Source organism: Mytilus trossulus, chromosome 7, assembly GCF_036588685.1.
Source record: "Mytilus trossulus isolate FHL-02 chromosome 7, PNRI_Mtr1.1.1.hap1, whole genome shotgun sequence".
Classification (NCBI taxonomy): domain Eukaryota; kingdom Metazoa; phylum Mollusca; class Bivalvia; order Mytilida; family Mytilidae; genus Mytilus; species Mytilus trossulus.
Genome location: NC_086379.1, coordinates 9,611,881 through 9,638,537, shown reverse-complemented (window position 1 = coordinate 9,638,537; position 26,657 = coordinate 9,611,881). Strand labels below are relative to the sequence as shown.

Here is a 26,657-nt window from a genome sequence, read left to right as displayed (position 1 = left end):
AATTTGATTCAATTACTGTAGAATAAAGTATTTATGTACAGTTTTACATCTTCTTGCCTGTTTAAATGGTGTGATGATGGATTCAGAATCTTTTAAATACTTCTTTTGGCTGGTTTGAGAAAATAACTGTATTGATTGACAAAATCATTGTATTAAAGAAATGGTTAAAGAAATTACACCACTGTAGTTCCAATATTAATATTAAAAATACCTGTTTGTCATATGTATTCAGTTGAAAATTCATGCATTTATAACTGTTACAATATCTGTATATTAATAGATATAGGAAGATGTGGTGTGAATGCCAATGAGACAACTCTCCATCCAAATAACAATTTATAAAAGTAAACCATCATAGGTCAATGTACGGCCTTCAACAGGGAGCCTTGGCTCACACCAAACAACAAGCTATAAATGGCCCCAAAATTACTAGTCTATCTAATCTATATATTAAACCTATTTATTTTAAATGACACCTTTAATCATGTTAATTGTGTGAATAGTACATGTAAAGATATACATAACAGAGATGATTGATTTAGGCCATACTTAAAAATATTTTGATTTGCCCAAACCCTACCCAAAGGTTGAGACAGTGGGTAGGCTTTTTCTTTTTTTTTTTCAAAAAAAGAAATTTACGTATCAGATGTTTATTAGTCTTCATGTCTATTTGATTAAAAAAAACCTTCTTCAAATCAGGCGTTAAAAGAATTTGAGTAGGCAGCTTTTTTTCTGGGTAGGTAGCCTTTGGGCAAACAAACCTATTATTTATTATGGCCTTATGTGATTGCTTGTTTATGTCTGTGTGCTATTTTATATGAATATATATATCCTTAGTATACATTTCCTTTGATAATTATTTTCATTTCCACATTTACAAATTCTTGTGTATGCAGTTCCTAGGCAAACTAATTCAAAGTAAAAATATTATCAACCTACCATTTACAAATAAAAAAGTTTAAGGTGGTTCTTAACACTACAGGGAGATAACTCTGTAAAATCAGCAGAACGTTTTCATTACGTTGTGTTGTAAAAGGAATACTGAGCTTCTCAATGATCAAAATTGGTGTTTGTCAAACTGCTATATAACCAGTGTAATTTTTCTGACAAAACGGTTGGTTCAAAGTTTTTGAAATTTTTATATTTTTGTTAAAGGGTCAAAGTAAATACTATGACAAAATTTTATGAAAATTAAACAAGCCAAATTAATTTTAGTGAAAGTCTTGGGTACCACCTTAATACACTATAAGTTTGAAGATCTTGAATAATTATATGCTCTGCAATTTCAACATATCTCAGTGTTCTGCATCTTATAAATCATTGCTTCCCTATTGCAGGCCAATACACACAGTGAAGTTCAACAAGAGCCATCATTGAGTGGTCCACAGCTGATCCACTTTGTTGAAGAAGTTTTAAATGAAGAAAGATTTCAGGATTGTACTGATGACTTTAAAGCAGACCTAAGGTATAAATGAACAAATCTGTTTCAGTTCTCATGTTCCTATGTAAACAGATATAAATAGATCTGAGTCATGTTTGTACACAGAGAAATAAAACAGATCTGAACCACATATGTAAACAAATATAAAAATCAGATCTGAGCCACACATGTAGACTGTGCGAGGGCTGTAAAGCCAGTCAAGGTCGTTAAACACTTCCATCATCATATGTCAACAAAGATATAAATCAGATCTAAACCAAATATGTAACCAAAGATAAAAATCAGATCTGAGCCACATATGTAAAGATATAAATGGCATCTTAGGTACCTATATAAATAATGATATGAAACATGTATGAGCTACATGTAAACAGAGATATAAATCAGATCTTCAGTACCTATGTAAAAAAGGTTATAAGTTGGATCTGAGCTACCAATGTAAACAATGATATTAGTCAGAGATGAGGTACCTAAGATATACTATGATATAACTCTGAGAAAGATAACTTAGCAGATTAGGTCTCAGGTCCTTACCTAAACAAATAAATAAATCAAATATCAGGTACTTACTAAACAAAACAATATACAGGGAAAGGATAACTCTATTCCAAAATGCATAGAACAGTTTTATTTTGCATTTATAAATGGTGAATAGATTTAACCAATTTCATCAAATTTTCCTACAGCAAATGTATGACTTTATACATGTACTCAGGTGTAATTAAAATTGTTAACTTTTTAGCTCACCTGGCCCGAAGGGCCAAGTGAGCTATTCCCATCACTTTGCGTCCGGCGTCCGTCGTCGTCGTCGTCGTCCGTCGTCCGTCGTCGTCCGTCGTCGTCCGTCGTCGTTAACTTTTACAAAAATCTTCTCCTCTGAAACTACTGGGCCAAATCAAACCAAACTTGGCCACAATCATCATTGGGGTATCTAGTTTAAAAAATGTGTGGCGTGACCCGGTCAACCAACCAAGATGGCCGCCACGGCTAAAAATAGAACATAGGGGTAAAATGCAGTTTTTGGCTTATAACTCAGAAACCAAAGCATTTAGAGCAAATCTGACATGGGGTAAAAATGTTTATCAGGTCAAGATCTATCTGCCCTGAAATTTTCAGATGAATCAGTCAATCGGTTGTTGGGTTGCTGCCCCTGAATTGGTAATTTTGAGGAAATTTTGCTGTTTTTGGTTATTATCTTGAATATTATTATAGATAGAGATAAACTGTAAACAGCAATAATGTTCAGCAAAGTAAGATCTACAAATAAGTCAACATGACCAAAATGGTCAGTTGACCCGTTTAGGAGTTATTGCCCTTTATAGTCAATTTTTAACCATTTTTCGTAAATTAAAGTAATCTTTTACAAAAATCTTCTCCTCTGAAACTACTGGGCCAAATTAATTCAAACTTGGCCACAATCATCTTTGGGGTATCTAGTTTAAAAAATGTGTGGCGTGACCTGGTCAACCAACCAAGATGGCCGCCACCGCTAAAAATAGAACATAGGGGTAAAATGCAGTTTTTGGCTTATAACTCAAAAACCAAAGCATTTTGAGGAAATCTGACATGGGATAAAAATGTTTATCAGGTCAAGATCTATCTGCCCTGAAATTTTCAGATGAATCGGTCAATCGGTTGTTGGGTTGCTGCCCCTGAATTGGTAATTTTGAGGAAATTTTGCTGTTTTTGGTTATTATCTTGAATATTATTATAGATAGAGATAAATTGTAAACAGCAATAATGTTCAGCAAAGTAAGATCTACAAATAAGTCAACATGACCAAAATGGTCAGTTGACCCCTTTAGGAGTTATTGCCCTTTATAGTCAATCTTTAACCATTTTTCATAAATCTAAGTAATCTTTTACAAAATCTCCACTGAAACTACTAGGCCACAATCATCTTTGGGGTATCTAGTTTGAAAAATGTGTCCGATGACCTGGCCATTCAACCAAGATGGCCGCCACGGCTAAAAATAGAACATAGGGGTAAAATGCAGTTTTTGGCTTATAACTATGAAACCAAAGCATCTAGAGCAAATCTGACAAGAAGTTAAATTGTTAATCAAGTCAATATCTATCTGCCCTGAATTTTTCAGATGAATTGGACAACTGGTTGTTGGGTTGCTGCCCTCCAATTGGTAATTTTTAAAGAAGTTTTGCCGTTTTTGGTTATCTTGAATACTATTACAGATAGCGATAAACTGTAAACAGCAATAATGTTCAGCAAAGTAAGATCTACAAATAAGTCAACATGACCTAAATGGTCAATTGACCCCTTAAGGAGTTATTGCCCTTTATAGTCAATTTTTAACAATTTTCATTAATTTGGTAAATTTATGTAAATTTTTACCAAATATAGTCTTCTGTTACTAATGGGCAAAGTTCATTATAGATATAATTGTAAGAAGCAAAATCGTTCAGTAAAGTAAGAACTTCAAACACATCACCATCACCAAAATACAATTTTGTCATGAATCCATTTGTGTCCTTTGTTTAATATGCACATAGACCAAGGTGAGCGACACAGGCTCTTTAGAGCCTCTAGTTGAGAATTTATTATTTTAGAAAATTCACAGAGACAGTTGCTGAAAAAATCACCAAATTAAGACAGAAATATAAAGGTTCTGATAAACGAATGAAAGCTGGAAAAGGTAGGCTCATATTTTATAGTCTTATTGATTTATTACTTAAATTGTCTGAGCTATGGAAGAAATATTCCACAGAACTAGTTGGAAGTCCCATTAAAAAGTGACTATAGCAAGTTCAGATTTATTTATTCACTGAATACTATGATTTTAAATTTTCAAATGAAAAAAAAAGTTACGTTTATTTACAGTACATCCCTGTTTATTTTGCTGCGATACAGAAAATTAAAAAAGAAATCATTGAATATGAATTAACTAATACTAAATGCATTGCAAAGTGAGTGTTGTTACATTTAATACTGTTAGTCCGGCGGCTACGAGCATATTTCAGACGAATTGTGCACATCCTGTTACAAGCATGAAATTTGGCATAGACCTTCCTCAACTATTACTCTTTTATTTCAGATAGGGAGGCATTTGAAAAAAATGTCTCACTTCCGGTAAAATCCAAAATGGCGGACGTCATACTTAAATCAGCCAGATATCGAAGGCTAGCGTGTAAAAATGTGTTATTATCATGCTACTATCATAATATTTGGTACAGACCTTTGTTTTTTACTACTCTTTGATAAATTAAAAAGATTAGATGTCTTCAGAAACTCCACTTCCGGTTTAAATCCAATATGGCTGACATTGTACTTAAATAAGCTTATTTTTTTAGGGAGGGTAACTGAAATGTGTTTTAACGTATTGCCACTATCATTACATTGTGTATGAACCTTTCTTTGGTGTTTCTGATGGATACAATGCATAAGACATATGTCTTAAAAACCCTTTCTTCCGGTAATACCCAAAATGGCGGACATAGAAATATCAATTTTTTATTCAAATTTTCATTTTTTTTTCAAAATGTAAAGAAAATGGTTTTATTATGTGCTGGTAAACTTTTGGCTTTATGTTATCCTCAAAACCACTCATTCTATCATGTAGTTATTCTTTAGATATAAAGTTGATACTTCCGGTTAAAAATATGACGTAAATTTCAAAGATGTGTCCTCAATCTATTTCTTCGATGTAGAGTTTTGGATAGATTGATTAAAACAAAATGAAAATCACTATAGTACTAAAAATCATTTAAAATTATTACTATTTATCCAAGAATACATGTTTATTCACAGTCACCATGTCATGCACACATCGCAGTGCACGGGATACCCGATTTTCCACATTAAAAATGACCGCGGTATCCTTTCTTACATCCACAATGTATAAGCTTTTGACAAAATGATGAGGCCTCAAAAAGAGTTTTTCAAAAGTTATCCTCTTTGCCCCCGCCTGGAGTGGGTAGCATAAGAGCCAATCCCAAGCTCGTCTTCCTAAACACCTACCTAAGTATATTGCATGATTTACATGCTGGAAAAGACTAGACCAAATTGAGGGAATAGCCTCAAAAAACCGTCCCTGTTGCGCAAATAGTTATTTTCTTGCTTCATTAACCATGTTATACCCATCTGTTAAGTTTGTGCGCTCTTACAGTAAAACCCCGGTGATTTAGTCTGATTAATCATCATTCTTTTTGTTAAAGTCACATCTTCAAATGCAATCAATGTCTCCCAAATAGTCTTTTTCACCCTTTCAAGCAAAGAGAGAACCATATCACAACAGGTAAAGACATGGATAACAATAAGTGTTTCAGATCACTCAGATCACTCATTGCCTAGTGCATTTGAAAGGCCATTGATAGATAAATGATGAGCATGATAGGTTTTAAGTTCATGCAATAACCTACCTCATAAAGTTTTTTGCCCTCCCAAACATAATCCATAGTTTGTCTACCCCTATGTCACAGAATAGCGAAACAGTAGTGACAGCATCATCATTAACGACTCATGACTCGTTTAAGTGCGTGTTTCACTGCATCAGACACATGCACCATGATTTTAGTGTTTGCCTCTAAATGTGAACTTGGTGCTGAACTTGAAATACATTACGTGGTGGATAAGATAGAATATCCTGACCATTTGTTGCTATAACTACCATATGCATCCAAGACTTTATCCACTCGTATTTCAGTTTCAAGGTATTTTATTTAGGTAAGGACATAATACCCAATCAGCATACTCAGTAGGCTGCAATTCACAATCGGAGAGCTGATATCTAACATTTACAAAGACTGTGGTATTGTTTCTCACATCCATAAATTCTGCAAAAACACACAAGTTCTTGCCTTGTTAACCTAATCTGTTTCTTTTTTTTTTCGATCTTCCAACACAACCACGTATCGTTTTCAATGACATTAAACATCAAATCCATATGGTGATGTTGGCTGGTCAATCATCATTCTAAATGCTATAGTCACATCTTCAAACTCCATTAATGTCACGCAGTTCCTTTTCCAGCAAACGTGTTATCTGTTAATGCCTAGTGCATTTGAAAGGTCATTGATTGATATATATCTTATACTTTTCCCCTACCAAATGCAAACCAAAGTTTGTCTGCCCCTATGTCACGGAATAGCGAAACAGCAATGACAACAGTATCGACCGTTTGAGTCATGACTCAGTTAAGTCTAGGTGTCACTGCATCAGACACATCTATCTTGATTCTTGTGTCAGTCTCTTCGTGTAAACATGGTGCTAAACTTGAAAGTGGTGGATAACACTGAACATCCTGAGCATTTGTTGCTTCAACTATCTTGTACTCAAAATTGTATTGAGCAAGCTCCTGTGAATGAAAACTTAAAAGTTCTTTCTTACTGTCGTCATCTCTCAGAAAACTTTCCCAATTTTGAGGATGTTTTTAATCCTGGGTTTGTCTGTGCATTCCCTTTTCCCTTAATGTTGCCCTTGCTTCTTTTAGCAGCTTTCAAACTACCAGTTTTGTCTATGTTCACATCCAACACTACATCCACTGTTGTTATAGTTTCAAGGTGTTTCCTAACGAGTATGATGATTGGGTATTGTGTCCTTACCTTAATAAAATACCTTGAGACTGTAACAAGAGTGGATGAAGTCTTTGATGAGTATGGTAGTTGTAGAAACAAATGCTCAGGATATTCTATCTTATTCACCACGTGATGTATTTTAAGTGTAGCACCATGTTCACATAAAGAGACTGACACTTAAATCATGGTGCATGTGTCTGATGCAGTGACACACGCACTTAAACGAGTCATGATTAACAGTCACTGATGATGCTGTCAATACTGTTTCGCTATTCCGTGACATAGGGGCAGACGAACTATAGATTGTATCTGGGGAGGCAAAAATCTTTGGATTAATATCTATCAATGGCCTTTCAAATGCACTAGGCAATGAGTGATCACACACTTTTATTTCTGACCCATACCTTATGACGGGTTGTGATACTGTTCTCTCTTTGCTTGAAAAGGGAAAAAAATGACTGCGTGGGAGACATTGATGGTATTTGAAGATGTGACTTTAACATAAAGAATGATGATTGATCAGCCTAAACCACCGGGGTTTTACTGTAAGATCGCACAAACTTATCAGATCTAACATGATTAACGAAGCAAGAAAGTCAATTTTTGCACAAAAGGGAAAACTCGTTTTAGGTGAGGCTATTCCCACGACTTGTTCTAGTCTTTTCAAGCATGTAAAACGTGTAATATACTAATGCAGGTGTTTAGTGAGACGAGCTTTGGATTGACTCTTATGCTACCTAGTCTTGTCACTAATGGATTGCGAAGGGACAAAGAGGGTCCCTTTTTAAAAAAAACTCTTTCTGAGACCTCATCTTTTTTCAGAAGCTTGTACATTATGGATGTAAGAAAGGATGCCACGGTTATTTTTAATGTGTAAAATCAGGTCTCCCGTGCACTGCCTTGTGTGCATGTGGTGGTTACTGTGAATAAACATGTATTCTTGGCCAAATAGTAGTAATTTTAAATATTTTTTAGTATTATAGTGATTTTATTTTGTTTAAATCAATCTATCCAAAACTCTACATTGAGGACTCATCTTTGAAATTTACGTCATATTTTTACCGGAAGTGTCAACTTTATATCTTAGCATTTACAACATGCTAGAATAACTGGTTTTGGGATAACTTAAAGCCAAAGGTGTAATGACCAGCACAAAATGAAATCATTTTCTTTACATTTTGAAAAAAGTTGAAAATTTGAATAAAAAATTGATATTTCTCTGTCCGCCATTTTGGATACTTCCGGAAGTAAGGGTTTTTAAGACATATGTCTTATACATTGTCTCCATCAGAGGCACCAAAGAAAAGTTCATACACAATGTAATTATAGTAGCAATACGTTAACACACATTTCAATTACCCTCCCTAAAAAATAAGCTTATTTAAGTACAATGTCCTCCATATTGGATTTTAACCGGAAGTGGGGTTTCTGAAGACATCTAATCTATTTAATTTATCCAAAAGTAGTAAAACACAAAGGTCTGTACCAAATATTATGATAGTAGCATGATAATAGGACATTTTTACACGCTAGCCTTCGATATTGGGCTGATTTAAGTATGACGTCCGCCATTTTGGATTTTACCGGAAGTGAGACATTTTTTTCAAATGCCTCCCTATCTGAAATAAAAGAGTAATAGTTGAGGATAGTCTATGCCAAATTTCATGCTTGTAACAGGATGTGCACAATTTTTCACAAAGCCGCCGGACTATGTTAATCAGAAATTACTATGAATGTGTGCATTTCTTAAATTGAATAGTCAAAAGTTGATTGACATGCAAAATATGTTGAAATATGCATGATGAGAAAAATGTTTGAAATATACATCAGAAAATAAACAAAAGAATTTTTATTTCCTGCCAAATGATAATCGTAATTCATACCTATGATAAACATATCATTGTCACAGATGTTAGATTTTATTTATCTACTGGCATTTTTCTTCCATATATAAGTGGCAGCCCCATGATAATAAATTTTCAAAAGCATAAGTACGAGGATTTTGTTAAGTTTGAAGTGTTTCAGTGCAATATTGACACAACGTTCCATTTAAGCTTGTAACTATAATCAAACTGATATCATAATCAACCATTTGTCTTTAGTTTTAGTTTTGAATCAACTAGAAAGAATCACCAATAGTCAGATGGACAAATTCTTATATTGCTGTAAAGACAAAAGAATGAGATCACAAATTGAACCAGGTTGGATTTTTAACCGGATTTTTGTGACAAAAATGTCGGTTATTGATTTGGGCATGTACTGCGTTAACCGGATTTTTGTGACAAAAATGATGGTTATTGATTTGGGGATGTACGGCGGGCAGCGGGGTGGGCGGGCGGCAATCAAATGTTGTCCGTGCATTAACTCATGAACCGTTCAACCAAAGCTTTTAAAATTTTAATATGTTGTTACTGACAACTAAATGAAGGTCAAGTTCAATAATGGCGATTTTGACTTTTACCGTTCAGGAGTTTTGGTTCTTGATTGATTGAAAAATGGTGTTTCCAGTCGTGTCCGTGCATTTTCTCATGAACCATTCAACCAAAGCTTTTCAAATTTTAATATGTTGTTACTGATGACAAAATAGAGGTCAAGTTTAATAATGGCCATTTTGACTTTTATTGTTCAGGAGTTATGGTTCTTGAAAGATTGTAAAATGGCGTTTCCAGTCGTGTCCGTGCATTTACACATGAACTGTTCTACCAAAGCTTCCCAAATTTTAATATGTTGTTACTGATGACAAAATGGAGGTCAAGTTCAATAATGACGATTTTGACTTTTACCGTTCAGGAGTTATGGTTCTTGAAAGATTGAAAAATGGTGTTTCCAGTCGTGTCCGTGCATTTTCTCATGAACCATTCAACCAAAGCTTTTCAAATTTTAATATGTTGTTACTGATGACAAAATAGAGGTCAAGTTCAATAATGACGATTTTGACTTTTACCGTTCAGGAGTTATGGTTCTTGAAAGATCGTAAAATGGCGTTTCCATTCACTTTGTTGCATTTACTCATGAACCATTCAATCTAAGCTTTTCAAATTTTGATATGTTGATACAGATGACAAAATGGAGGTCAAATTTGATATTGACGATTTTCATCAGTAATGGTTCTTGTGATATTGCCAGGACACAAACAAATGTTAATAAATCCAGTTTGCTGTCATTGTGACAGCCTCTTGTTCTTATATCCTATTTTTTGTTTATTTAAAAAATACTTTGATGCTCACAATTTTTCAACATTTTAATTCTTAAACTTAGTTTGGAAAGTATTGTGCTATAAGTTTAAGAAATTATACATAGAATTGCTACACTTATTCACAAATGGATTCAGAATTGCCAATAATCTATGTGTCGCAGAACTATCTGTACAATCAGATACCTATTTCCTTTTCAGGAACAGCTGTAGGAGCTATAGCAGCTCAGAGTATTGGTGAACCAGGAACACAGATGACACTCAAAACCTTCCATTTTGCAGGAGTTGCCTCTATGAGTATCCTTTTTTAGGTTAATTAGTTTTCACAGAAGTGATTTTTGTTTTAATTTTTTATTCCCCATTTATGGGTGTAATGTTTTCTGGTCTGTGCATCCTTTGTTTGTTTGTTCGTTCGTCCATCCGTCCGTCCGTCCCGCTTCAGGTTAAAGTTTTTAGTTGAAGTAGTTTTTGATGAAGTTGAATTCCAATCAACTTGAAACTTAGTAAACATGTTCCCTATGATATGATCTTTCTAATTTTAATGCCAAATTAGAGATTTTATTCCATTTTCTTGGTCCACTGGACATAAAAAAATAATAGTGTGGATTGGGCATCCGTGTACTTGAGACACATTCTTGTTTACATATAAAAAAAAGAAGATGTGGTATGATTGCCTATGATAGTGTACAAAGAAAAGCAGAAGTTTTCCAACATCTCTTGTAAATTTTGAACTTATATCCTTGTCTTTAGTGATCAAATTAACAACGACATGAAAGATTCCTTTGAGTTCCAGCTGGAATCTCCCTTTGTTTATACTGATCCTTAACCTATATAGATATAACACAGGGTGTGCCTAGGATCAAAGAAATAATCAATGCAGCCAAGGCCATTAGTACCCCTATCATTACAGCTCAGTTAGAAGTAGATAATGATCCTGAGTATGGTAGGATGGTTAAAGGAAGAATTGAAAAGACATGCTTAGGGGAGGTAATTCTGTCAAAAAATGTTCTTATTAACTTATATTCAAAAATCAAGTTTAGACCTCAGCGAATAAGGATTTTGGGGGTTTCCAAGAATCACCCTGTCCATCTGTATGTCTGTTCATGTGCATTGTATGAGCAAATATTGATTAGCATGTAGACTGATATATAACACTACCTAATGATATGGATAAAAGAATATTATCCTGGTCTCACATGGTGAAGGGGAGATAATCTTGTTTATAAAGGATGAAATGTGAACTCTTATTTAATAGTATAAAGTTTATAAGGACAATAAAGCAAATAAAGTGATAAGTCCCAAAGATGTACTCTATCAACATTTTTAAACGTTAAATTTAATAAAAACTAAATTAGTGAAGGTAATTGCAGAATAAGATCTGTTTAATGAACAAAGTCATTTCCCATAAATGATAATTAATATGGTTTGTTATAGTGAATTTTTATGAAAGTTGGTATTTTTTACCAGGTTACTGAATATTTTGAGGAAGTATTTTTACCTGATGATTGCTTCATTCTGATAAAGCTTGACATGGCAAGGATATCTTTACACAAGGTAAGTTTTCATATATTTCAATATAATCTGATGAAGATATCAGTTATACAATCTAATTCCAAACATTTAAGGAGAAAAGTATATAAAAACAAATAGTAAGAAAAAAATGAGAAAAAAGACAACTAAACAAATAAACCAAAAAATTATTAAAGAAAGAAAGAAAAAAAAAGAAAATGAATAAAAAATAAAAATTCAATACGAACAATGAAGAATTGAAAAACTTTTTTCAGTTCTGAACAACATCTGCTGGTTATGCTGGGATGCCTATGTAGCAGTTCCTACAAATTATACTTTATTTTGAGGTTAAGGGTGACATACAACAACATTAACTTTACTATTATAATAAAAAATGGGGATATACTGTTTTACCTCTGTCTGACTGTCTGTCCATCCATCCGTCCCATAAATATTTTTATTCACATCTTTCTGCATCATAAGGATTTCTGAAATTTGGTTTCATGGTTTATATATTTTAAGTCGGCTATACAGTGTGATGTGTTTTCAGATTCATCATGTAACATCTTCCTGTTTGCCGAACACTTGTATCAGTTTAAACATGATAGCAAAGTTGAAAATAGTTTTCTCAGGAACTACAATACAAGAGTTGCTGAAATTTGGTTTCAGGGATAATATTTGTAGCTACACAATGTGATGTGTTTTCAGATTCATCACTCAACAACTCCTGTTTAGTGAAATATTTGGGCAAGGGTATCATCAGTAAGAAGTAGCTCACACTTTCACTTGTTAACACTTTTTTGCCAAACTTCTTAATTCATAAGACTTATCTACTCATTAATTTTAGCTGATGTATGTGTCTAATTTTTTTCACAGTTGGAGGTTAATGCTGGTAGTATTAAAGAATCAATATGTGTTTCCAAGTTAAAAGTGAAAGCACAGGTATGAAAATTACTTTCTGAAAATACAAACGTCACCAAAGTGAACAGTGTATTCTATTTATGTTGCTTGTTTATATACATTACAGGGAAAATGAATAATATGAAGTTGGTAATATTTTTTCAATGATGATTTTTATGTATCTTCTAGTAGGAGAAGGTATGATAAAGCACTTTTTTTGCCCTTGATATTTGAAAATAACATTTGTTTTACCACTGATTCTTTATTTTCGTGGGTATCAATCTTCAGACAAATTGAGGAAAGCTTGCATTTTTGTGGATATTTAATTTCATTGTTTAAACAATCCCTCCATACAAGCAAATAGAAAATTTGTTGAACATTTGAATTAGTTGTATACCTAGCTCGCCAGCCTGCATCCATGAAACTCATGAAAATTGATATACAATGAATAATAATGAAACCCAAGTTGTCTACCAAATGACATCTTTTAAGCGCTTATAAACCCTTGTCTGACAGGTGTCACTAATTTTAAAGGTCTGAAACTTATCTTGATAACTGCATTAATGCTTCAAATCCTTAAATTTAGTGCAAAACTGCCAAATGAATTGAAATGTTTGCTTGGGAGTAATGTTGTTTTAGAATTTCCTGCTGCATTCATTGTCAAATAAGAAAGGTAAATACATTTATTTAAACAAAACTTTTTTTCAGCATGTAAAGATCCAAAGTGAGGCAGTAATCACAGTGCATCCACAAGAGTCCTCTAAAAGTTCAATGTATTATATTCTACAATTCCTTAAAAAAGAATTACCCAAAGTCATGATCAAGGTGAGACTATTTAAGTGGTTTAAGTTTTATGCTGAGTTCAAACGTAATTCGAATTCAATTCGCATTAACTAATCCGAATTTAGTTCGAAACGTTTAAAGTCCTAACGTCAATTCTAATTAGAATTGGAATGCGCAGCAAATTTGCTTTACTGTCTTATGACGTTAACTTTTAATTTGGATTAACGAAAACATATTTCTAATGCGAATTAGTTAATTCTAATAAGCCAATTCGAATCAATTCGAATTAAAAAAGAAAAGTGTGTGAACGCAATAAGCGAATTTGATTCGCATTCGATTCCAATTCAATTTGAATTAACCGTGTGAATGAGGCATAAAATAACAAATCTATCTAAGTAATAAAACTTTTCTATGCTGTAATTACCCAATAGATTGTCTTCTTTGACAGTATGGCCACACTTAATAAATGTCTTGTTTTACAAAAAAATGTCACTCCTAATTATATAACTTATTGTGTCTTATTTTTTTAGCCTTTCCAGATGACATTGAAAAAATAGTCTAAGTTGCAAGTCCCTTTTATATATTGATCCCAGGTTAAGGTAAAAAAAAAGTAAATATGTCATGTCACAGATACAATTCTAGCTTTTTGAACTATATATATTTATAACAAAAAAAGAAGATTTGTTGATACATGTATTAGGACAAATTTAAGAATGATTTTTATGATTTTATGTGCTTTCTTTTCAAATATTCACCTTTTTCGTGAGACTTTTGTCTGTAATAGGGATAACTGGATTAAAAAAAAAAATCAATTAAAGTTCAACAAGCTAAAGAAGTATGCCAAATTTCACCAGAATCTGTGATAAAGCCAATTTACTGTAAAATGACCTTAATGAAATTGAGAATGGAAATGGTGAATGTGTCAAAGAGAGTTATAACAGACAACAGCAGAAGGTATCCAACAGGTCTTCAAGGCAGCGAGAAATTCCCACACCTGGAGGCGTCCTTCAGCTGGCCCCTGAACAAATATTTATACTAGTTCAGTGATAATGAACGCCATACTAATTTACTAAACTCCAAATTGTACACAAAAATTAAAAAATAATACAAGATTAAAAAAGGCCAGAGGCTCCTGACTTGGGACAGGCGCAAAAATGCGGCAGGATTAAACATGTTTATGAGATCTCAACCCTTCCCCTATACCTCCAGCTAATGTGGAAAAGTAAACACAACAATACGCACATTAAAATTCAGTTCAAGAGAAGATCGAGTCTGATGTCAGAAGATGTAACCAAAGAAAATAAACAAAATGACAAACATAGTTTTACAGTTTGACATAAACTTTAAACGAAGAAAATATAACATATCAACAATGCAAAAGTGACTGACATGGATGACGTGATGTCATACAAATTAAAGGTGAGATAAAACCTTTGCATTCGTGACTGATATTGATATCATCACTATTGATCGGATTACACAGTTAATTTATTTGTATTTACTACTTTTTAATAAAAAGATTTATTTAATGTAGGGTATACCATCAGTGACCAGAGCTGTAATACATATAGATGAGAAGAATGAAGAATTGTATAAATTATTAGTGGAGGGAAATAACTTACAGGCAGTCATTGCTACTCCTGGTAAGTGTTAGTACTGTATAAATTATTAGTGGATAGCAGACCTGCCAACTATCCCGATTTTCGCGGTATCATCCCGATTTTTACCCCTTAACCCGAATCCCGATATCAGGATCGTAAAATTAGTCAAAATCCCGATTTTCAACAAATACACCCGAAAAAATTATTGTTTACCGATTTTGAAAGTTTTTCTGATCAATTTTTAAAAATCAATCATTTCACCTGGGGACATATTATGACAAGTTAATGACCCTACGCTAATCAACAGTCACAACAGCTGTCATAATTAGTGGTTGTATGTAATCAGATTACAGTCTTCAAAATTAATTTGTTTACACAAATTTGGTCAAACAGCCTTTCAATTTTAATCAATTTATCATACAAACGCAATTTGCAACATTTTCCGTAGTTCCACAGCAAAATCATAATTAATTGAAAGATGAGAGCTGTGATGAACTCTCAAGAAAACATCTTGAAATCTGTTGATTTAAAATCGACGCCATTTTGTATACACTTTTACTGTGTTACTGTATAAGCCTCTGCCGGTAAGAGCACCTCTGAATACAAAGAAAGATAACTCAAATTTTTATCCATTTTTTTATTGATACTGATTAGACCATGAGTAAGACTAAATCGAAATTTGTCTTCATCCTTCTTACTTTATGACATGTAGTTTTAGGTGTTTTGAGTCAAGGTTCATAGATGAGAAGGTCTTTGGAGGGGGGAAAGGGGGGGTGGTCTCTACTTTGAATCCTTTATTTTTAATGCCATTTTCTCTATTTTTCAGTTATTTTGTCAATTTTAAAATTAAATAGTAAGAATCATGCAAATAAAAAAAAAATCAAGGCCTATAAGCTCATAATTAATAAACCAAAAGAAAAACGAAGAGAACTTAAACTATTTTAGGAGTAAAAAACAATGCTCACAGAGAAGTCACTAAAATTGTAACCCTTAAAAATCTTGTCCCGCGCTAAATCCCCCATGGAGATTTTCAAAAGTTGGCAGGTCTGGGATTGGGAAAATAAACAGGCAGTCATTGCTACTCCTGGTTATTGCTAGTATATCATATTGACAGTCAATGTGTATGGTAACAGGTCAGATTCCATATTTTGTAATTGATATAGGTTGGTAAATTTAAGAAAAGTTTAAATAAAAAGCCTGTAACATCATTATATTGAAAATATTGACACATTTTAGAAACCTTTTCTTCAAATCTGGTGAAAAGTTAACAAATATATATTAAACTATGTCTTTTGTAAAAATTGATATATGTAATCATCACAATACAAAAAATAATTTCAGTGAAAGAAGATTAAAGTAATCATTCGGGTGGATGTCGCTTTGACATATTCACCATTTCCTTTCTCAATTTTATTGTTGCTGCAGTGAATTGTATATAGGCATCATAGTACAAATTTTATTTCAACTTTGAAAGTATAAGGAAATCTGACATCTGTAACATCAACTAATATATGCTGACACCACAATAAACATTCCATCAATTAATGTGATAAATGTATACATTACAGGAATCAAAGGAACACACGTGTCATCAAACAATACATTTGAAGTAGAGAAATGTCTGGGTATAGAGGCAGCTAGGAGTACTATCATTGAAGAGATCAATTACACTATGGTTAACCATGGCATGAGTATTGACATACGACATGTCATGTTACTGGCAGACCTGATGACCTTTAAGGTAAAGTTTGTCATATGACATTGGTGTGTATGTTAACCATGGCATGAGTATTGACATACGACATGTCATGTTACTGGCAGACCTGATGACCTTTAAGGTAAAGTTTGTCATATGACATTGGTGTGTATGTTAACCATGGCATGAGTATTGACATACAACATGTCATGTTACTGGCAGACCTGATGACCTTTAAGGTAAAGTTTTTCATATGACATCGGTGTGTATGTTAACCATGGCATGAGTATTGACATACGACATGTCATGTTACTGGCAGACCTGATGACCTTTAAGGTAAAGTTTGTCATATGACATTGGTGTGTATGTTAACCATGGCATGAGTATTGACATACGACATGTCATGTTACTGGCAGACCTGATGACCTTTAAGGTAAAGTTTGTCATATGACATCGGTGTGTATGTTAACCATGGCATGAGTATTGACATACGACATGTCATGTTACTGGCAGACCTGATGACCTTTAAGGTAAAGTTTGTCATATGACATTGGTGTGTATGTTAACCATGGCATGAGTATTGACATACGACATGTTATGTTACTGGCAGACCTGATGACCTTTAAGGTAAAGTTTGTCATATGACATTGGTGTGTATGTTAACCATGGCATGAGTATTGACATACACCATGTCATGTTACTGGCAGACCTGATGACCTTTAAGGTAAAGTTTGTCATATGACATTGGTGTGTATGTTAACCATGGCATGAGTATTGACATACGACATGTTATGTTACTGGCAGACCTGATGACCTTTAAGGTAAAGTTTGTCATATGACATTGGTGTGTATGTTAACCATGGCATGAGTATTGACATACGACATGTTATGTTACTGGCAGACCTGATGACCTTTAAGGTAAAGTTTGTCATATGACATTGGTGTGTATGTTAACCATGGCATGAGTATTGACATACGACATGTCATGTTACTGGCAGACCTGATGACCTTTAAGGTAAAGTTTGTCATATGACATTGGTGTGTATGTTAACCATGGCATGAGTATTGACATACGACATGTCATGTTGCTGGCAGACCTGATGACCTTTAAGGTAAAGTTTGTCATATGACATTGGTGTGTATGTTAACCATGGCATGAGTATTGACATACGACATGTCATGTTACTGGCAGACCTGATGACCTTTAAGGTAAAGTTTGTCATATGACATTGGTGTGTATGTTAACCATGGCATGAGTATTGACATACAACATGTCATGTTACTGGCAGACCTGATGACCTTTAAGGTAAAGTTTGTCATATGACATCGGTGTGTATGTTAACCATGGCATGAGTATTGACATACGACATGTCATGTTACTGGCAGACCTGATGACCTTTAAGGTAAAGTTTGTCATATGACATTGGTGTGTATGTTAACCATGGCATGAGTATTGACATACGACATGTCATGTTACTGGCAGACCTGATGACCTTTAAGGTAAAGTTTGTCATATGACATCGGTGTGTATGTTAACCATGGCATGAGTATTGACATACGACATGTCATGTTACTGGCAGACCTGATGACCTTTAAGGTAAAGTTTGTCATATGACATTGGTGTGTATGTTAACCATGGCATGAGTATTGACATACGACATGTCATGTTACTGGCAGACCTGATGACCTTTAAGGTAAAGTTTGTCATATGACATCGGTGTGTATGTTAACCATGGCATGAGTATTGACATACGACATGTCATGTTACTGGCAGACCTGATGACCTTTAAGGTAAAGTTTGTCATATGACATTGGTGTGTATGTTAACCATGGCATGAGTATTGACATACGACATGTCATGTTACTGGCAGACCTGATGACCTTTAAGTTAAAGTTTGTCATATGACATCGGTGTGTATGTTAACCATGGCATGAGTATTGACATACGACATGTCATGTTACTGGCAGACCTGATGACCTTTAAGGTAAAGTTTGTCATATGACATTGGTGTGTATGTTAACCATGGCATGAGTATTGACATACGACATGTCATGTTACTGGCAGACCTGATGACCTTTAAGGTAAAGTTTGTCATATGACATTGGTGTGTATGTTAACCATGGCATGAGTATTGACATACAACATGTCATGTTACTGGCAGACCTGATGACCTTTAAGGTAAAGTTTGTCATATGACATTGGTGTGTATGTTAACCATGGCATGAGTATTAACATACAACATGGCATGTTACTGGCAGACCTGATGACCTTTAAGGTAAAGTTTGTCATATGACATCGGTGTGTATGTTAACCATGGCATGAGTATTGACATACAACATGGCATGTTACTGGCAGACCTGATGACCTTTAAGGTAAAGTTTGTCATATGACATTGGTGTGTATGTTAACCATGGCATGAGTATTGACATACGACATGTTATGTTACTGGCAGACCTGATGACCTTTAAGGTAAAGTTTGTCATATGACATTGGTGTGTATGTTAACCATGGCATGAGTATTGACATACGACATGTCATGTTACTGGCAGACCTGATGACCTTTAAGGTAAAGTTTGTCATATGACATTGGTGTGTATGTTAACCATGGCATGAGTATTGACATACGACATGTTATGTTACTGGCAGACCTGATGACCTTTAAGGTAAAGTTTGTCATATGACATTGGTGTATGTTAACCATGGCATGAGTATTGACATACGACATGTCATGTTGCTGGCAGACCTGATGACCTTTAAGGTAAAGTTTGTCATATGACATTGGTGTGTATGTTAACCATGGCATGAGTATTGACATACGACATGTCATGTTACTGGCAGACCTGATGACCTTTAAGGTAAAGTTTGTCATATGACATCGGTGTGTATGTTAACCATGGCATGAGTATTGACATACGACATGTCATGTTACTGGCAGACCTGATGACCTTTAAGGTAAAGTTTGTCATATGACATTGGTGTGTATGTTAACCATGGCATGAGTATTGACATACGACATGTCATGTTACTGGCAGACCTGATGACCTTTAAGGTAAAGTTTGTCATATGACATTGGTGTGTATGTTAACCATGGCATGAGTATTGACATACGACATGTTATGTTACTGGCAGACCTGATGACCTTTAAGGTAAAGTTTGTCATATGACATTGGTGTGTATGTTAACCATGGCATGAGTATTGACATACTACATGTCATGTTGCTGGCAGACCTGATGACCTTTAAGGTAAAGTTTGTCATATGACATTGGTGTGTATGTTAACCATGGCATGAGTATTGACATACGACATGTCATGTTACTGGCAGACCTGATGACCTTTAAGGTAAAGTTTGTCATATGACATTGGTGTGTATGTTAACCATGGCATGAGTATTGACATACGACATGTCATGTTACTGGCAGACCTGATGACCTTTAAGGTAAAGTTTGTCATATGACATTGGTGTGTATGTTAACCATGGCATGAGTATTGACATACGACATGTTATGTTACTGGCAGACCTGATGACCTTTAAGGTAAAGTTTGTCATATGACATTGGTGTGTATGTTAACCATGGCATGAGTATTGACATACGACATGTTATGTTACTGGCAGACCTGATGACCTTTAAGGTAAAGTTTGTCATATGACATTGGTGTGTATGTTAACCATGGCATGAGTATTGACATACGACATGTCATGTTACTGGCAGACCTGATGACCTTTAAGTTAAAGTTTGTCATATGACATTGGTGTGTATGTTAACCATGGCATGAGTATTGACATACGACATGTCATGTTACTGGCAGATCTGATGACCTTTAAGGTAAAGTTTGTCATATGACATCGGTGTGTATGTTAACCATGGCATGAGTATTGACATACAACATGGCATGTTACTGGCAGACCTGATGACCTTTAAGGTAAAGTTTGTCATATGACATTGGTGTGTATGTGATGCCATGGATTATACCCAGCAAGCTCAAGTCAAAGTTCAAATTTGTTATTTTAATATATAAGAAAAGGTCTGAGGAATCATATGGAACTTTTTTTAAGCAAAAAGTAAAATCACAAAAATACTGAACTCAGAGGAAAATCAATTTGGAAAATCCATAATCACATGGCAAAATCAAAAAACAAAACGCATCAAAAACGAATGGACAAGAACTGTCATATTCCTGACTTGGTACAGGAATTTTCAAATGTAGAAAATGGTGGATTAAACCTGGTTCTATAGCGCTAACCCTCTCACTTTAATAACAGTCTCATCAAATTCCGTTACATTTACATGATGCGTTAAAATAAACAGTCACAATCAATAAAATAGTCAAAATATGGGAACATCAGTCATCATCGTATAACAATTAAACAGGACACAACAACATCTACTATCTACGAACACATGGATTGATTTGAGTGTCTGACGTCAGAAAAATTATATATGTCACATAAATTTGTCATTCAATGTGCATACAATAGTTATCAAAAGTACCTGGATTATAAACAATTTTAAATTTTACATAGGCAATGAGCGCAGACAGGGTTAAAAAATCAAAAGTATGTAAGAATAAATTACAGAAATCAAACTAGTCCAAAAGTTATACATAGAATTTATGAGAATCCAAAACTTTTAAAAGGAACAATTTAACAGGACACAAAAACCTATCCACGAACACATGGATCTACTTGAGTGTCCGACGTCAGAAAAATTATATACGTCACATAAATTTGTCGTTCAATGTGCATACAAACAATTTTAAAATTTACATAGGCAATGTACGCATACAGGGTTAAAAAATCAAAAGTATGTAAGAATAAATTACAGAAATAGACCGAGATTCAAACTAGTCCAAAAATTATACATAGAATTAGTTTAACTGAATTTCATAAATTTAATAAAAAAAAATATTTAGCATGTCGTGAGGATTTTATGCAAAATTATATTATAGAATTGATTTTGACAACACCAACCTCTCATAATCTTTTTTTTTTCCTTTTTTGATTGCTTGTTTCTGCTTTTAAAGTTATTTTGGTAAACAGAAAAACCTTTAGAAGAAAAAAATACATTAAACTAATTTTTAACTCATTGTGGAATTCATCTTTTAGGGTGAAGTTTTAGGAATTACCAGGTTTGGACTGGCCAAGATGAAAGAGAGTGTACTTATGTTAGCATCAGTAAGTATCAATAGATAAAGCTTTATTTAGGTGATTTTACATCAAAAGGGTAAAGCAGATTAGAGTGTATATTATATGTATTCATTTGAGAAGGGCTGTATTCAATTTTGTCATGTTGTAGATGGTATATTTTTTTTCATTTTATGCTGATGATCAGTGAACCAAGTTCAAATTATTTTTTATGTCCCACCTACGATAGTAGAGGGGCATTATGTTTTCTGGTCCGTTGCTCTGTTCATCCGTTCGTCCGTCTGTGCGTCCGTCCGTCCTGCTTCAGGTTAAAGTTTTTGATCAAGTTAGTTTTTGATGAAGTCCAATCAACTTGAAACTTAGTACACTTGTTGCTTATGATATGATCTTTCTAATTTTAAAGCCAAATTAGACTTTTGACCCCAATTTCAGGGTCCACTTAACATAGAAAATGAAAGTGGGAGTTACAGTATAAAGTTTTTAGTCAAGGTAGTTTTTGATGAAATTGAAGTCCAATCAACTTTAAACTTAGTACACATGTTTCCTCTAGTATAATCTTTCTAATTTTAATGCCAAATTAGATTTTTTTCCAATTTTACAGTCCATGGAAGTGCGAGTGGGGCATCCGTGTACTTAGGACACATTCTTGTTATTTTTTAAACAATATATGTGAATAAATTGACAAAACAATCAATGAAAGCAGCTTTTTAAAATTTGGCATTGTAATCTTTAAATTACATAACCTTATAAGGTATTCTATATGGAAAAAGATGAAATTTGAAGAAGCTAGGGAAAATGTATAAACACAACAGAAATGAATAATTGGATAGAAGATGTAGAACACTATTTTTTACGAAGATAATGGCTGTCTGTCTGTCTGTCTGTTGTGGGAAATAAGTTTTCCACACTTTTTTATCTTCATTCTTGAAGATATTGATTTGATGTTTGGTTTATTGATTTATCATGAAAAGTAACAGTTCAATTTCGAATTTTGATCCATTCTGATGATTTTGTGCAGAGTAATGGTCCTTTGACTTAGAAATTACACTAAAATAATCAGTTTTCCACACTTTTATTTTGTCATTCTTGAAGATATTGATTTCATAATTGGTATATAGTTTTATCATGACAAGCTACAGTTTGAAGTTTGTTATGGTCTTATGATGATTTTGTGCACAGTTTTGGTCAAATTCACTCAAATAATCAATGTTCTGCAATTTTTTTTTGTCATGTTTGAAAATATTGATTTGAAAATTGGTATGTAGTTTTCTAATGGCAAGTTACAGATCAAGGTTGAATTTTGTTCTAGTTTGATGATTTTGAAAAGAGTTATGGATTTTGGACAGTTTTCAACATTTTTTTTTCATCATGCTTTAAGATATTGACTTGATATTTATTATATAGTTAACACCATGACAAGTTTTAGATCAATTTAGAATTTTGTTCTAATACAATACATTTTTAACTGGTATGGGACTATGAATTGCCATGCAATACTCACAGAATGCTTGTTTAATTTGACTTCACCACTAAATGTTAAATGTTATTTACATCTTTCAGTTTGAGAAGACAGCTGATCATTTATTTGAAGCTGCTTATCATGGCCAGAAAGACACAATAAATGGTAAGACATATTGATACTTGTGTTCTGATTTCCATTTTATGTTATAGGTCTTATCAGGGGGAGGACAGGGGGGTACCCTTCTCCCTTCTCCCACCCTCTTCTCCTTTCTCCTACACCTCTTCTCCTTTCTCCTACCCCTCTTCTCCTTATTTTATTTTTTGAATTTACGGGAAAAAAGAGAGATATTTAATTTTTTCATATTTTATTTTTTTCTCCAACTTTTTCTCCTTTCTCCCAGCCTTCCTCTCCTTTCTCCTTTCTTCCACCCCCTTTCTCCTTTCTCCTACCCCCTTTCTCCCTGTCTCCCTTACCCCTGTCCTCTCCCTCTCTTATGATAAATATCGATTCTACCACTGTATCAAATGGAATACAATGTTTGATGTAGAATCTGATTCTCTGATGATTTTCAGATAATAGGAGATAAATTTAATTTTTCTTTTCTAATGGTATGTAAAAAGATGTGTTCTTTCTATGTAACGTCATCAGGCTTTTCAAAAGCTTTTTCATGATGTCACAATAGGAAATTTAGAGGAACACAATTTTTTTTAGCCATCATTGAAAGGCTATTGGTACTTTACTTTACGGAACGGAACGGAACGGAACGGAACAGAATTTCATTTAAGGTATCCAAAGGGGGCATTTATCAAAATTTCGAAAAATCTTTAAAACAAAACAAACTTTAAAATTTCTGTGTTTTACGGTTTTCCATATACAAATAACACAAATGTATACTTAATCTCATCTTCACAGGTGAAATGTGCAATAATGTATAACATCGGGAACTATTCTGTAAATGAATATGTCGGATTGTCCTGATAAATTATCATGAAATTAACGCATTTGCAAGTCATGCATTATGATATCTAGACTGACCTCACGTCGTCCTTTCCGACGATGATTAGAAACATTGGTTCTGATTTTAACTTTTTAAATTTATTATTCCGTTCCGTTCCGTTCCGTTCCGTTCCGCAAAGTACCAATTGCTCTGAGGAATTGGTATTTAACGGAATCGAACGGAAACAGACATCTTTAATGTAATACAAGCAGTATGATAAAAAAAAATTGTCTGACACCTCTTTTTGCATAAGTGGTATGTGTTTTAGATAGCATTTTCGACTTGATCAATAATAAAAAAATTAACACAAAGGCAGGTTACACGAAAAGTCTTTCTCCTTCCATCGGTAATTATATTTTAAAAAAGAGGCCTGCAACAGCCCGTTCCGACGATGATTAGAGACAGTGATCAAGTTGAATCTGATTTAAACTTTTTAATTTATTATTCCGTTCCGTTTCGTTCCGCAAAGTACCAATTGCTCTGAGGAATTGGTATTTAACGGAATCGAACGGAAACAGACATTTATAATGTAATAAAAGCAGTATGATAAAAAAAAAATGTGTCTGACACCCCTTTTTGCACGAGAAATAAGTGTTTTAGATAGCATTCCCGACCTGATAAATAATTAAGAATTTAAAACAAAGGCAGCTTAGACAAAAAGTCTTACTCCTTCCATTGGTAATTATATTTTTTAAAAGAGGCCTTCCACCTCTCGTGCCGACGAGAATTAGAAACAGTAATCAAGTTGAATCTGATTTAAACTTTTTAATTTATTATTCCGTTCCGTTCCGTTCCGCAAAGTACCAATTGCTCTGAGGAATTGGTATTTAACGGAATCGAACGGAACCAGACATTTATAATGTAATAAAAGCAGTATGATAAAAAAAAAATGTGTCTGACACCCCTTTTTGCAGAAGAAATAAGTGTTTTAGATAGCATTCCCGACCAGATAAATAATAAAGAATTTAAAACAAAGGCAGCTTAGACAAAAAGTCTTACTCCTTCCATTGGTAATTATATTTTTTAAAAGAGGCCTTCCACCTCTCGTGCCGACGAGGATTAGAAACAGTAATCAAGTTGAATCTGATTTAAACTTTTTAATTTATTATTCCGTTCCGTTCCGTTCCGCAAAGTACCAATTGCTCTGAGGAATTGGTATTTAACGGAATCGAACGGAACCAGACATTTATAATGTAATAAAAGCAGTATGATAAAAAAAAATGTGTCTGACACCCCTTTTTGCAGAAGAAATAAGTGTTTTAGATAGCATTCCCGACCAGATAAATAATTAAGAATTTAAAACAAAGGCAGCTTAGACAAAAAGTCTTACTCCTTCCATTGGTAATTATATTTTTTAAAAGAGGCCTTCCACCTCTCGTGCCGACGAGGATTAGAAACAGTAATCAAGTTGAATCTGATTTAAACTTTTTAATTTATTATTCCGTTCCGTTCCGTTCCGCAAAGTACCAATTGCTCTGAGGAATTGGTATTTAACGGAATCGAACGGAACCAGACATTTATAATGTAATAAAAGCAGTATGATAAAAAAAAATGTGTCTGACACCCCTTTTTGCAGAAGAAATAAGTGTTTTAGATAGCATTCCCGACCAGATAAATAATTAAGAATTTAAAACAAAGGCAGCTTAGACAAAAAGTCTTACTCCTTCCATTGGTAATTATATTTTTTAAAAGAGGCCTTCCACCTCTCGTGCCGACGAGGATTAGAAATAGTAATCAAGTTGAATCTGATTTAAACTTTTTAATTTATTATTCCGTTCCGTTCCGTTCCGCAAAGTACCAATTGCTCTGAGGAATTGGTATTTAACGGAATCGAACGGAACCAGACATTTATAATGTAATAAAAGCAGTATGATAAAAAAAATGTGTCTGACACCCCTTTTTGCAGAAGAAATAAGTGTTTAAGATAGCATTCCCGACCAGATAAATAATAAAGAATTTAACACAAAGGCCGGATAGACAAAAAGTCTTACTTCTTCCATTGGTAATTATATTTTTTAAAAGAGGCCTTCCACCTTTCGTTCCGACGAGGATTAGAAACAGTGATCAAGTTGAATCTGATTTAAACTTTTTAATTTATTATTCCGTTCCGTTCCGCAAAGTACCAATTGCTCTGAGGAATTGGTATTTAACGGAATCGAACGGAACCAGACATTTATAATGAAATAAAAGTAGTATGATAAAAAAAAATGTGTCTGACACCCCTTTTTGCAGAAGAAATAAGTGTTTTATATAGCATTCCCGACCAGATAAATAATTAAGAATTTAAAACAAAGGCAGCTTAGACAAAAACAAAAAATCTTACTCCTTCCATTGGTAATTATATTTTTTAAAAGAGGCCTTCCACCTCTCGTGCCGACGAGGATTAGAAACAGTAATCAAG

At 33.9% G+C, this 26,657-nt stretch overlaps 1 protein-coding gene across 1 annotated transcript in view; it reads left to right on the top strand.

The window, feature by feature from the left end:
* The window catches only part of LOC134724604 (DNA-directed RNA polymerase III subunit RPC1-like), an 88,904-nt gene that overhangs the window by 50,264 nt on the left and 11,983 nt on the right, over window positions 1-26,657 (top strand). The window contains exons 24-35 of the mRNA XM_063587726.1: window positions 1,338-1,465; window positions 4,007-4,092; window positions 9,073-9,171; window positions 10,365-10,460; window positions 10,999-11,150; window positions 11,631-11,717; window positions 12,549-12,614; window positions 13,281-13,397; window positions 14,890-14,998; window positions 16,525-16,697; window positions 21,759-21,827; window positions 23,358-23,421. Of these exons, the coding sequence (XP_063443796.1) occupies window positions 1,338-1,465; window positions 4,007-4,092; window positions 9,073-9,171; window positions 10,365-10,460; window positions 10,999-11,150; window positions 11,631-11,717; window positions 12,549-12,614; window positions 13,281-13,397; window positions 14,890-14,998; window positions 16,525-16,697; window positions 21,759-21,827; window positions 23,358-23,421 (1,246 nt within the window). The remainder of the gene's footprint in view (window positions 1-1,337; window positions 1,466-4,006; window positions 4,093-9,072; window positions 9,172-10,364; window positions 10,461-10,998; window positions 11,151-11,630; window positions 11,718-12,548; window positions 12,615-13,280; window positions 13,398-14,889; window positions 14,999-16,524; window positions 16,698-21,758; window positions 21,828-23,357; window positions 23,422-26,657) is intronic.